This window comes from Galeopterus variegatus, unplaced genomic scaffold, assembly GCF_000696425.1.
Source record: "Galeopterus variegatus unplaced genomic scaffold, G_variegatus-3.0.2 Scaffold8903, whole genome shotgun sequence".
Lineage (NCBI taxonomy): Eukaryota > Metazoa > Chordata > Mammalia > Dermoptera > Cynocephalidae > Galeopterus > Galeopterus variegatus.
The window spans coordinates 40,179-54,751 of NW_007735014.1; the positions used below are offsets into that span (position 1 = coordinate 40,179).

The 14,573-nt window shown below is 41.9% G+C and overlaps 1 protein-coding gene across 1 annotated transcript in view; it reads left to right on the plus strand.

The window, feature by feature from the left end:
• The window catches only part of LOC103608836 (glycosyltransferase 1 domain-containing protein 1), a gene marked incomplete at its 5' end in the record, with an annotated part of 63,309 nt that overhangs the window by 27,331 nt on the left and 21,405 nt on the right, over nt 1-14,573 (plus strand). The window contains 3 exons of the mRNA XM_008593225.1: nt 1,554-1,597; nt 2,898-3,018; nt 12,418-12,516. Coding sequence (XP_008591447.1) covers nt 1,554-1,597; nt 2,898-3,018; nt 12,418-12,516 — 264 coding nt within the window. The remainder of the gene's footprint in view (nt 1-1,553; nt 1,598-2,897; nt 3,019-12,417; nt 12,517-14,573) is intronic.

A 14,573-nucleotide genomic window follows, 5' to 3' on the forward strand; every position in this document is an offset into this window, starting at 1 on the left:
CGCCCGCACTGCACTCAGCCAGTGAGCGTACCGGCCATCCTTATATAGGATCCGAACCCGCCGCGGGAGTGCCGCTGCGCTCGCAAGCGCTGCACTCTCCCGAGTATGCCACGGGGGCTGGCCCTATTTTAACTAATTTAATCCTCCTAACAGTCCTTAGGTGCTGTTATTGTTCTCATGTTATGGTTGAGCGAACCAAGACCCAGAGAGGTCCATCAATGTACACGAGGCGAGTGGGTGGCGTGGGGGGATATGACCTGGCCACATCTCCAGAGCCCCACGCAGGATGTACCACCTCTCTTCCCAGCCTCTACACAGCTACATACCAGTTTGCTTAAAGACATGTGGCCTACCTTCAAGGAATAAAAATTATCGGTATAGCAGATCAGTTTGAAAACATTTCAGATGTTGAAAATTGATATCAATTTCCTCATTAATTCAACAAACATGTATCAGTCTCCCGGGACACAGTGGCACAAAACACAGTTCCTAACCCAGAGACATACTCATATTCCTTCCAAGCGTGAAGGAGGAATAAAATCCACACTCAAGGATATTGGATTGTGACTAGTTAGAAGATGGCACTTGGCTTTTATTTACATTGAGATAGAATCCACATGCTATACAGTTGACCATTTTAAAGTTGACAATCCAGAGCTTTTTGGTATATTCACAAAGTGGCAGTCATCATCCCTAACTAATTCCACAATATTTTCCTCACCCCCACAAGGATATCCTGTATCCATTAAGCAGTCACTTCCCATTTTCCCATTTCCCCAATAACCCCCTAATTAACCTTTTAGTAACACACTGATAATCACTAATCTACTTTCTGTCTTGATACATTTGCCTGTTCTGGGCATTTCATATAAATAGAATCGCACAATATATGATCTTTTATGTCTGGTTCAATTTACATAGCATAATGTTTTCAAAGTTCATCCACGTTGTATCCTAAACCATTATTTCCTTCCTTTGTGTGGCTGAGTAATATAGTTCATTGGATAAACACATGATACGTATTCATTCATCAGCCAATGGGCATGTCCTTGCCATTAAAATTGTGTTTCTGAGAAGGCTCCCTGTTTAAAATTTGAATTTGTCAGATCCTTTTTCCAACTCATTCTGCCTGAAAGTTTTTCTGACAAAATCCACCTGCATTATTTAAGTAAGAAAGCCTTTCTCTGCAGTATTTTGTTGCTGTCGGATTGTACTGTCTCTGTGAATGACTCTTTTCCACCCTGGCTTGTCTGAAGGTTGCTCCCCCACCACTCCTGGGCTTAAGTAGGCTCTTCTCCTACAAGTCAAATAGGAGCATTTATGTGTGTGTGTGTGTGTGCGTGTGTGTGTGTACGTATTTCTTTTGAACCTTATCTCTCTTCTTCCCCATATTACTATTATTATTGTTGTTATTATTTAATAGCTGGATTCACGGTATTATTTACTATTTTCTTATGTTTTTCTTTTTTGAATTGTTGCCATTATATGTAATTCTCTGGAGAACTTAGACTCATTTGTGACTTTTCCTAAAGTTTGTCTTTGTCTCTTTTCAGGTCGATCCAGTGTTTACAAGGGAAGTAAAAGCCAAAGTGGAAAGGTAGGGATGAGAGGATAACAGGCCTTTTGCAGGAGAGGAAACCTGAGTGGCCCACGAGTATAGCAGTTGGCATTGATGTAGTCACGGGCACTGCTCCAAGCACTTCACAAATATTCCCTCACTGAATCCTCCCAGTGATCACAGTGTGGTCACTGGCCACATTGGCAAAAATTGGAAAGACTTAAAACATTGAGGGTTTGGAAGAATGGAGAGAAACTGCCCCTCTCATACCCTGCTGATTAGGGCAAAAATTGCTACTACCTTTATGGAGAGCATTTTGTCAGTTTATTGATTATAAATTGCATTTATCTGCCAGGAACAGAGACCCAACAGCACTGCCTTAAACAAATTGAGGTTTAATTGCACACATAAAATTGTAGTTGGCAGAGGACCAGAGTGGGGGCATCATCAAAACTTTGGGACCATGGGCTCCTGTCTCTGTCCTGACATCCTCAGGCTGTGGCCCCCATCCTTAAGGTGACAAGTGGCTGAAGGACTCCATTGCATCCTGCATTTTAAGTGGGGAGATGGGACAGGGCAAATCCAGCAGATCGTCTCCTATTTAGGCCAGCCCCTTGTAAGGTGATCTCCCCACAGCCCCCAGGCTTCCAGCTACATCTCACTGGCCACCTCAACAGCAAAGGGGACTGGGTGACACTGACTTTATCACACATATCATCAGGGGTCTACGTATTGCTCAGAGATGCAGATGCATGTATGTAAATGTATAGCTGATTATGTAAAAGAACATGTATCAAAACCATGAGAGTGGTGGTGACGGGAGCAGGAGGGGGCAGGAGGAAGAAGGTCAAAGAAAGCTGCAGATTTACATTGTTGGGTGAAAAAAAAAAAAGGCGAAACCTGTATTACAAAATATCTGTCAGTTCTGTGTGGTGGGAACCTGGGCTTTTGTGTTTTTATTTATCTCTGTTTATTATTTCTATTGTCTTTATTAGTATTTTTAAAAAATACTTGAAAAAAAGGTAGAGCAATCAGGAAAAGGTTGTTTTCTAAATCATAAAGAGAAAATGGCAAAAACTGTATCTCTGACTCTTCCAGTTTTGAGAGCATGTGTCTCCTGGGCATCATCATGAACACGCTCTAACCTGCTCCCCCTCTCCCTCATCAGGGGTTGAACTGTAATGGATTCTCACCCCAATACCATTTTCTTTACTGAACGCTTTATGAATTCAGCTTACTATTTGATCTAGAGTATTTCTCCACAGTTGTCCCCTCTCCTTCTCCCAGGTCCCTGCCCATGAGATTCCTGGAAGTAGAAATGCTCTGCCTGTCATTTCAGAGTGGCTGGGGTACGATTGCTGGGAGAGATGCCTCAGGAAGATCTGCACGCGGTGCTGAAGAACTGCTTCGCGATGGTGAACAGCTCTGTCTCTGAAGGCATGTCAGCTGCGATTTTGGAGGTAATTATATAACTCAAGTACTGCAAGTGGGAGTATGAAATTTTCCATCACTCCTTTTCCTATTTGTGGGGGTGACGTCTTTGTCAATAAAATTCTGTACTTTTCAAAGCTAAAAAAGCAAAACAGCATTTCCTTTGGAGTTCGAAAGTGCTTTTGAACTTCCATCTGGGACTTAAAACTGCCACTTTATTTCTTGTTGTTATTTGTCTTTGCCAGCTACACCATGAAATAAAACTAGGGTGACATTGCTTATCTGACCTTCTAAATATCTTTGATGGAAAGACAGCTGAGGTTATGAAAGGTTGGAACAGGAAATGGGATCAAAGGGTGTTTCTTCAAGAAGACTCCTTTTACTTGATCTCTTCTCCCTCTGTTCTGTATGTTCATAATCCCAGGATTTAAGGGAGAAGAAAGGGTTGGACTTCTGCATGTGGCAGGAGACAGGGCAGGGTGGTTGTGGCAGCAACACATGGAGCAGGGGAGTTGCAGTGTAGTGTACTAGATGAGGGTGGATCTAATCTCTTCATCCAGCATTCAGCTCGGAGATCGGTTCAGCTCTATAAGATCACTTCATCTGTCTTGGCCAGATGTCCGTCTCCCAGCACACCGAATGCTGCAGTCCACTGCTGACCTATCTGGGCTCTGCAGGGCCGAGGCTGGAATGCGAGGTCCCTGCTCTTGAACTCCTGGCAGCTCTAGTTTGGCTGTGTCAACTCTTCTGTAGAAGGACATAATCCAGCCTTGCATCCCCACTGCAATGTGACCACTTCCCACATCTCTTTTCCTCTCTTGAGGGTTTTTTGGGATAGGATATTATACCAGAATATCTCAATTTCTCGATGCTTGGTCCTAGGATGCTGGTCCATGTGTGGAGCACAAGAGGATGTCCCTTCTCTGATTTTGCTGTTATTTCGTTGCATTCCAGGCTCCTTTTGAATAGCTCAGCACAGGGCAGGCTCAGCTTGCTGTGGTCAAAACCAGCCGTCAGTGCTGGGTTTTATCCATGTCATTAAAACTCAAACCTCAAACCACTGCATGTGTGGTATCTCTGATGGCTCTCAACACACACCTTGCACACAAACAGCACAGTGCAAACGTTTATTAGTAAGCATGTGATAAAACCTGCATAGAAAAGAAAATGCTTGGTCCCTGCATCCCAAGGTCTTTGGATCAGATTTCACAGGTTCTTTCTTAATACATGGATTTTTATTTTATTTTTGGCCGCTGGCAGGTACCGGGTTCAAGTCCTCAGTCTTGGTTTTGTTAGCACCGCTCTAACCAAGTGAGCTAACTAGCCAGACCAATACACGAAGTTTTTATTTCTGTGTTTACTTAGATCAATACTATTATTTTATCATAAGTGTTTGTAAATATCCATTTACTCCTTTGGATACCAGTGTAGTGTACTGAATTTACTGACAAAATGTACCATTTGTGAACTTTAGTGTTCCAGAAAATGTGGTAAAGTAGGAAAAAAAAAAAAACTATCTCCCGAGTTTAAGAAATGACTGAGGTTGTATGCCTAAGCTGGCATCATTTAAAAAAGCAAAAAAAGTACCTCCCCCAGCAAACAAAATCACTGGGAGGGGCGTGGTAGGAGCTATACACTTAGACCTGTGAGTCCAGTGTTTGGATGTTTTCAAAGCATATAGTGTGAATTTGTAACATTTTTATTTTCAGCCAGTTGTCAATACCTCAATCTATGCTTAATGATTAGTACTAATCTCCATTGTGCTTTCAAATTAGCTTTCAGCTACAGTCATCGGAGCAATGGATTTTACTCTTCCTATTAGCTTTAAAAATGTGCGTTCTTACAGTACTAGTATTTGAGCTATTGCTGAATTGCTCTTTTGTATGTAAATACATAGACTTTTATTTTCTGACCTAAGAAAAGGTAAAGTGGAATTCGGGGATGATTTTATAACTAGCACACACAGCATTTCATTGCAGATGAATTGCTGTCAAACCTCATTTACTTCAAAGGAAAGGCAGCTGTTAGCAATTCTGCCTTCCTTAAAATGTTGATGTTGTGTTCCTTTTGAAAACTCCAAAATAACCTTTGGGCAAAGAGTTTTGAATGAAACTGATTTTAGAGGAGTGGTAAGGGTGTATTTCGTTAGAACCAATTCAAATGACCAAAGTGGTTAATCATGGAATAAATGCATATCATTTCTGAAGGAAGCAATCTTTTGACCTTTCAGAATTAGCTATCCCATGGAAGCACATAAAAATCTTATTTGCTAAAACATATTTCATACTGATAAACTCCAAAATTCAGACTTTAGCTGGGCATATGGGCAGTAGGATGAACATTTCTGCAACTAATCAGTTGTTTCAAGTTTGAGCTTATAATGGAATTGAATCCTGCATGGAATTACAAGAAAAGAGCATAAAAAATTATTTTTCTATCCTAGTTTTCTTAAATAGACTCTCCTCCCTGCCACAGAAAACACACAAACACACACACCCCTCCAAGTCAAAGTTTTCACTGCCTAGGAGAAAGGAAGGCCGTGTTCTAAAGCAAAGAATAAGGATGATAGTTCTTGGCCTCTTGGCTTTCACACCCTGACCCTAGTGACTGAAGAACTGTGGGAGGATTTTTTAGAGATAATTGTGACTGTGTGTCATTTTGACCTTGACTAGTTTCAAAGTGTGTATGTATGCATGTGTGTGCATGGTGTGTGCATATGTGTGCATGCATGTTTGTGTATAGGTCTGTGTTCATGTGTGCACATGTGTGTGCATGTATGTGTCGTGCACAAGTGTGCATGTTCATGTGTACATGTATGTGTATGTGTGCATGCGTGTGTGTGTGCACGTGTGTCACAGTACTATGGTTCACTCACTTTGAAATGTGAAGGGCCTTTTGAGTTGTCATAATTAGGAAGATTCTACTGCCATTTATTTGGGGTGTGGAAGGCTGCAGAGAGAAGGAGTATTTTTTAAGATGCTGGACTATTCTCTGCATCCAAGAATCATACTCAAAAATGCCAAAGTGGCATCTCCACAGAAATACTCTGAGCCCAGTGCTGCAAGATCCTCATGCACTGTGCGTGCATGGGTGGTGCCTCCAGACCAACTCCATCACCACATGCCTCTCACTCAAGGCCATTAAAATGCAAGCAGACCTCTCTGCAAGAAAATCTAGACCTGGCAGTTTGCAGCCTCAGGGGTGCATCAGCATTACCTCTGAAGGTTAAAAGCCCACAAGTACAGGTGATAGCACCCACCCCTTGGATCGGGCTTCCTGGTCGAGGGATGGGGCTGGCAGCCGAGTTTCTTATGACAGCTCTGCAGTGTCGAACGGAGGCAGTCTCCCTGTGTGAACTTTTGTCGGCTCTGCTGAAAATGGTCTACTAGCTACAAAGACTTTATAAAAGTCTGCTATAAGAGTTTCATCTACCTGGTAAGAGACTGAAAAGCTCCTCTGGGGAAAATAAGAAATCAAGCCAGCTCTCATAGAAACAGAGAGTAAAGTGGTGGTTACCAGAGGCTGGGGGCAGGGGGAATGTGGAGGTGTTGGTCGAAGGAAACAAATTTCAGCTAGGAAAAGTTCAAGAAATCTATTGCAAATCATGGTGACTACAGTTAATAACAATATATTTTATCCTTGAAAATTGCCAAGGGTAGATTTTAAGTGTAATTACCAGAAAAAAATACATATATTAGGTTATGCACATGTTAATTGGCTTGATTTAGCCATTCTACAGTGTATACATATGTCAAAACATCATGTACACAATAAATATATACAATTTTTACTTGTCAGTTAAGATTTAAAGTAAAAAGAAATCAACGAGTGAGTTCAAGCACGAATAGGTGTTAGACACATCTTGTATCCTGGCATTTCACTGCTCTTTATCACAGAGTGGAGTCCCTGATGGCAGGTGAACTGCTCTCTGCTCCAGCGGCTTAACTCACTCTGCTTTCGTCTTTCCCTGCTCACCAATGGAGCGTGTCTGAGGATGAGCTCGCTCATTCCCAAACATGTCTAGCGCAAAATGTTGCCAGTCTCGGTTCCCGTCAGGACCAGCTTCAAAGCGTTGTCACACCCTGGAGTTATTCTCTCCCTCAGGCGTTTCCTTTGTTAAAGACACGTCGTTGCTTTCTGAAGAAGTGACTTCAGGATTCGTGTTCTGTCACTACACAGCCCTTTTCTCCTTCCACCCATCTCACAGTCCAAGCCACACTACATCTTTCTGCTGCTGTGCAGCTGTTCTTGATGGCGGGACCACGTCCCCTATGACCTTGAGTCCTCCTCTAGTGTCTAGTATAGTGCCATAGATCATCAGTAAACACTAACTGGATGAATACATTCATTCATTCTGTGACTCAGCAAAACTGCACCAAGCACCCAATATGAGCTGGCACTGGGGACACAGCAGAGAAAAGACACAAGAAAGTACTATTCTCATGGAACTTATGTCCTTGTGAGGGACAGAGAGGAGGACTGGGAGACAGGCAGGAAGCAGGTGAATCAATGTATGGACATAGGATTTTAGAGAGTAGGATGTGCTGTGCGAGAAATGAAGCTGCATGACGTGAGGGTGGAATTGGGAGGGGTCTGGGAGGGCTTTGGGAGTGTTATGGACTGAATTGTGTCCCTACCTCCCCAAATTCATGTGTTGAAGTTCCAGCCCCCAATACTCAGAATGGGCATAGATTTGGAGAGAGGGTCTTTACAGAGAGGTCATCAAGTTAACATGAGGTCATTAGGGTGGGCTCTAATCCAGTACAGTGTGTGTGTTAGGGTGAAGAGGAAATTTGGACACAGACAGGTGTATAGGGCAGAAGACGTGGGGACACAGGCAGAAGACACCAGTGAGGTGCCAGTGAGAGGCCTGGATCATGTCTTCCATTGCAGCCTGAAAAATAACCAGCCCTGCCACCTCCATGGTCTCAGACTTCCAGCCCCCAGGACTGTGAGAAAATAAATTTTCATTGTTGAAGCCACCTCAGTCTGTGGTTCTTTGTTACTATGACCCCGGGAAACTAATACGAGGAAGAGGCATTTGAGCTGAGATCTAAATGGTGAGAAAGCAGGTCATGTTAAGACCTGTGGGGAGAGAACCTGGTGGGAGAAACAGCGGGTGTGTTAGAGTCAGTAAGAATGACACAGACCAGATACCTGAGGTCTGTTCAAAACTGGTATATAATCAATTCCATTGAAGTCAGTTGGCCAAACTAGGTCACAGTCCTGCTCAGATTTAAGTTGTGGGGAAACAGACTCCACATCTCAACGGAAGGACCACCAGAATCAGATTGTAAGGGATGTGGATGACATGAAGGGAATAGCTGTGGCCATTTTTGCCAAAAGTCTATCACAATTTCCTATATGAACTAGATTTCAGGTACCTGTGGAAGGACCACCAGAATCAGATTGTAAGGGATGTGGATGACATGAAGGGAATAGTTGTGGCCATTTTTGCCAAAAGTCTATCACAATTTCCTATATGAACTAGATTTCAGGTACCTGGTCTGTTCCTCATCACATGGCCTCCTCCGACACTGCCTTCCGTGAGGGGCAGCATCACCTTATGTACAAGAAACATCACTAACAAGCTGCACAGCGTTAGTGCTGCAGCAGAAACTACTTGGTTGCAAAGAAGAGAACTTGCCTGTCATTTTGACTTACCTATTCCCAGTCTAAGGCAATCTCTAATACACAGGTCAAAATGCTGCTTTCATACAGCTGAGACATGGCATTAAGGAAAGATGAAGCTACAAGATTTATCACTCAAGAACAAGGAGGTGAATGCATGTGATAATGGAAAACTCAGTAACTTGTGTTTTGTGAAATTACCAGACACATTTTCTTTGTTGCTATAGCAATAAAAGTTAGCAAGCAGTAAGATATTAATTTACTATGCAAATAAACTTATTGAAAAACAATATTTGGGCTTATGTTTTATAAATTATTATTTGGCGTCTTCGTCATTGACTGTAGGACACACAGTTGATGTTTGTTGGATGAAATCAGAGGTATTTTGCACTTTTAAAAATGTTCCTAAAAAGTATAACAGCATTATTGAAATATAATTTGCATACCGTAAAGTTTGCTCATTAGAGTGTGCAGTTTGATATTTTTTAATATATTTACAAATTGTGAACCATCACCACTCTCAATTTTAGAAAATTTTTATCACCCCCAAAAGAAATCCTGTGCACCAAAAGCCACTCCCCATCTTTCTCCTACTGTCCTAGACAGCCACTAGTCTATTTTATCTCTAAATGTAAAGGGAAAAAGACAATATGTGGCTTCTGTGACTGTCATGGAACATAACGTTTTCAAGGTTCATACATGTACATACAATATTCTATTGTAGGTATATACCACACTTACTTACCTATGCATCGGTTGGTGGGCATTTGGGTTTTTCCAGTGTTTGACTATTGTGCTGCTATAAACATTTGTGTACAAGTTGTTGTGGGACATACATTTTCATTTTACTTGGGGATATACCTAGGACTGGAAATGCTGGGACATATGTGAACGAGATTTGACCTTCTGAGGAACAGCCAGACTTTTTCTTGAAGTGGTTACATCATTTTACAATCCCACCAGCAGTGTATGAGGGTTCCAATTTCTCCATATTATCACCAGTTTTTTATTATCTTTCTTATTATGTCCATCCTAGTGTGTGTGAAGTGATACTTCGTTGTGGATTTGGTTTAAATCTCCCTAATAACTAATGATGTTGAGCATCTTTTCATGCGCTGTTTACATTTTCTCTGAAGAAATATCTAGTCAAACCCCTTGCCCAGCTTTAACTGTATTATTTGTGTCTTTATATTGTCAAGTTATAAGTGCTCTTTATGCACGATAGACACAAGTCTCACTTCACATATATGTTTTGTAAATATTTTGTCTCATTCTGTACATTATCTTTTCACTTTCTTAATGATTTACATCTAAGTCCAAAAGTTTTTAATTTCAATGAAGTCCAATCATTTATTTTTTCTTCTGTTGCTTGTGTACTTGATGTCATATCTAAGAAGGCTTTGACTAACCCAAGGTCTCAAAGATTGACTTCTATATTTCCTTCTAAGAGTTTTATGGTTTTGACTCTTACGTTAGGTCTATAATTCATTTTGAGTTTATTTTTGCTTATGATGTGAGGAAGAGGTTCAAATTTATTCTTTTGCATGTAGACACTATTATTTTTATTCCTGGACTCAATATAATTTTAATTTACTTTCTTTCAAGGCCCCTAGTTTTTAAGGGCACCTGTTTTTATTTGGGATTTGTAGGTTTGGAATGCAGTCTCAAGTTCTAGGGTAGGTAGTTATGCTATGTGAATCTTACCAATTCAGATAGGGAGCCGACCTGCAACTTTAATCCCATTAGCAATGATGACAATCCCCAGGAATGGATCTAAGTTCTTTAGTTTTAAGTTATTTAATCTTCCCTATCACCCTTCGTGTAGGAGGTTTTATCATCCCTATTTTGCATCAGGGGAAACAATCAAACAGCCATGGGAGGTTGAGATGTTGGTCCAAGATCATACAGCTAGAATGCAGCAGAACCAGGATTCAAACTGAGGCAGGTTAGCTTCAGAGTTTGAAAGTTTAAAATCCACAGAAGTGGATTGTGCAATGAATGCCTGTATACCCTTCTCCTATATTCACCTTTGTGTTTCACCTCCTTCCTTCTCCCTCTCCCTTTGTCTTTCTCTCTGTCCCTCTGTGCGCACGCGCACACACACATTTTTGCTGAATCATCTGAAAGGAGGTAGTTGATCACAACACTTCTAATACGTCACCCTGGAACTATCAAGAACAGGTGCGTTCTCCCACACACATCACCACACCTGAGAAAATTAACATCAGCTCGATCACATTACTCAATATGCACCCCATACTTAATTTCTCCAAAGTGTTATTTTTGTTTTTTATGTGAATCTGCTCCCCCTTGGCACATTGCATTTGGCTTGATGTCTCTTTAGTCCCCCCAACCTACCTTCTCTTAGTTCTTATTGTGATTGAGTCCTCCGAAGAGTCCTGGTCAGTTGTCCTACAGAACACCCCACATTCTAGATTTGTCTGGCACAATTCCTCATGATTAGATTTAGATCAAACCCTCCCAGCTGGATCCTGATCTGGGCAATCTTGTGTACCTCCAGGGTATCAAATCAGGAAGCACGTAACGTTGGGTTTCCCTACTGTTGGTGACATTGTAAAGGCATCCTCCATTGTAAAGGCACATTTCTCCTTTATAATTGATAAGTCATCTATGGGTTGGGACTTTGGGATTTGTGACTATCTTGTTTCCCAGCATCCTTCCACCCAATGAAGTGGACGTCTCTTGATGATCCTAGGCTGAGTCGGTTATTATATTAGGGGTTACAAAGTGATGCTTTTCTAATTCTGCCATCCTATCCACATTTGTTAGCTCATATAAAGAAGAGCTTTTCCTTTTCCTCCTTCTAATTCTACTCTTCTTTCTCCTCCTCCTTTTTATCTGTTTCTCTCTCATCATTAGGGAATCGTGTTTTTTTTTTTTATTTAGTGTGTTACAATCTATTACAATCATTATTCTTTTTGAAAATAAAAAATTGCCCCACTACAGTCAGTAGGATCCCCTTGAAGCTGGCTCCTGTTTCTTTTCGACATGATATCATTAATCTCTGAGCACTGTAGAAAGAGAACCAGAAACACACCATCCCACTAAGTAGGCAAGGCCAACTCTGCACGTTGTGCTTTCAGGGCACCTTCCTGTGGTTTCACTACCATTTTGTGCCAGGCCGGGGGTGCCATGCAGACCCCCAGACCTTTGGGAATGGAAAGTCTGCTTTGTGAATAATGGGAACCCCACTAAGTAGGCAAGGCCAACTCTGCACGTTGTGCTTTCAGGGCACCTTCCTGTGGTTTCACTACCATTTTGTGCCAGGCCAGGGGTGCCATGCAGACCCCCAGACCTTTGGGAATGGAAAGTCTGCTTTGTGAATAATGGGAATGATAAATCACTTTCTTCTTACTGTTTTCATGCCCGAGCAATGTGTTCAGTCCTTGTGGCATTCATACTGTCTGTGCTGGAAAAAAATTACTCATCAGGGAAAGTAATGACGATAATTAAAAATGTAGACTCCAAACAGTGGATGAAGAAGTGTCAGGTGAACATTGGGAGAGATGGGTTTCTTTGTGACATTGCAGAAATTATGTCAGACAAACTATTCTAGTGTATAGTTTTTCAGAACTTCCAAATACGGTCAGTAGTTAAAATTCAGACATATTTTAGAAAGGCAGTATTGAGATTGGGATATCATTTGGCAAGGTTTATTTTCTGTGAGGTGCCAGAGGTCCAGTTATCCTAAGAAGTTATTCTTCCACAAACTGGCTCATCCCATCACAGAAGCTCTTAGAACGATCACCACCTGTTTCTCCTCCTGTCTCTTCTAGGCAATGGACTTGGAAGTTCCAGTGCTGGCTCGGAACATCCCTGGGAATGCTGCCGTGGTGAAGCACGAAGTGACAGGATTATTGTTTTCAGGTCCTCAGGTAAATAAGAACTGTTTCTCTTTACCCACCTTGTCTGAATAGTGTTCATATGCATTGAATGAAGAGTCTGTGGTCCCATCTTTCTTAGCTCTCGGTGGTCCTATCACAGTCAGCAGGAGCCTGTGTGGAGCACTGCTGTCTTCTGTTGTCACCTGGGCATGTGCCTGGAAGTTTCAAGGAAACAAGCATTGAGTTCTATTTCTGATTCTGCCCCAAGTTGCTATAGAGGGCTTCAGTCAATGAACCATTAGATGCTTGATCTCTGATTTCTAAAATGAGCACTCCTCACACACAGCCTTATATTGGTAGAACATCCACTGGCTTTCAGAAAACTGCAGTATTTGTGACCGCTTTTAATCCCCCCAAACAAATGTGCAAAATAGGCAGGGTACTGTTTATGTATACAGACACTTGTATACATTTGAGGATAAAATAAAGGGCAGTCCTTCCAGCAGTGAGCACAGATGGTCACCAGTGACTTCTGGGGCACGCATGTGTTTCGGGACCTATGTATACAGACACTTGTACACATTTGAGGATAAAATAAAGGGCAGTGCTTCCAGCAGTGAGCACAGATGGTCACCAGTGACTTCTGGGGCACGCATGTGTTTCGGGACCTCCCCAGAAGCACGTGAAGGTGTTGCCTAGTGTGCATTGCTGTGGTTGTTTCTGAGGAAGTGCCCCCTGAGTGTCTGCCTACATTTGAAACCCTGTGCACCCTGTGCAGGGCGTGTGACCCTGGCTGAGCTGCCCACGTCTCTAAGTCTTGTTTTCTCTTATGGACGAGGGGGGCTAATGATAACTCCTGCCTCTCGGTACTGTGATATGGTGGGACGAGTTGGTGTGCAGGGCTCAGAAGCATGCATGGCATGAAGTCGGAGCCAAGTAGATACCAGATGTTATCAAAAGGGAGGTACTCGTTACTGCCTATGCCTGCTGTTAGGTGTTAGTATATAAAGATCTTAGGCCCAACCTTTGTCTTTCAGTCTGTAGATTTAAAAATTAGATTCTACTCATAGCCATCTTTAGTAAAGCACATGTTATATTCAGAAATATAGGGAGTTACAGTTAAAAATTATAGGAATTCAAATATTTGAAAATTTGTTTTTTAAAATTTCCTATAGCAGGGCTGACCAGTTAGCTCAGCGGGTTAGAGCATGATGCTGATAACACCAAGGTCCAGGGTTCCATTTCTGTACTGCCAGCCACCAAAAAGTAAATGGTTAAAATTTCTAATAGCAGATATTCAAGATGGCTTTCCCTTTCCCCTAATATAACTATGGGTCACTCTCTTTACTACCTGCTTATCACAGAGTTGCGAACAAATTCCGAAGCAAACAAGATGGGCAGTGGGATTTCACGTGGGTGGGCATTGGCAAGATTTGTCTGAATGCAGGGGCTGGCCAGGGACTGGGAAACTGACTTAAATAGCACAGGTAGGACCCCGGGGGCTACCTATTGTCTAACAAAAGACGTCCATAGGACTAATGCCTTTCCTTTCTATAGCAGTACCTAGAAGCCAGAATATCTGGACGTGAAGAGTTCTCAGTGGTTAGTTATTGATTTTCCAAACAAAGGGTTAACACTTTCCACCATATTCTGGGTCTCTGAGAACCAGCTCTAGTGAGGATATTGTCTCCATCTGGCAAAATGACTTGATTTTTTAATCTCCCAAAATACAATGTCCATTTATTTTATGTTCAACTTCAGAGCACATGCAAGAAACCCCTACAGTTTTATCAGTGAATGTTTGACTAGCTACCCCTCATAAATGAATGTATTAGTCTGAACAGAGGGATGGAAGCAATTTGCCTATCCTGACTTCATATAGCCTCTTGTAAGATACTCCTTTTAATATTTGCAAATACCTATCCTGTCTCCAATAGCTTCATTTCTGCCGGGTACTTTCTTCCTATGAGCCGTCAGACATAACTCCGCAGTGCTAACAGAGTTTAGCTCCAGACTTATTTTGATTCCAACACTTTCATGTTAGTTTTACAAAGGATGTTAACCAAAAAAAAAAAAAAAACTTCTGGTTTCATATGGGGGGATGCTGT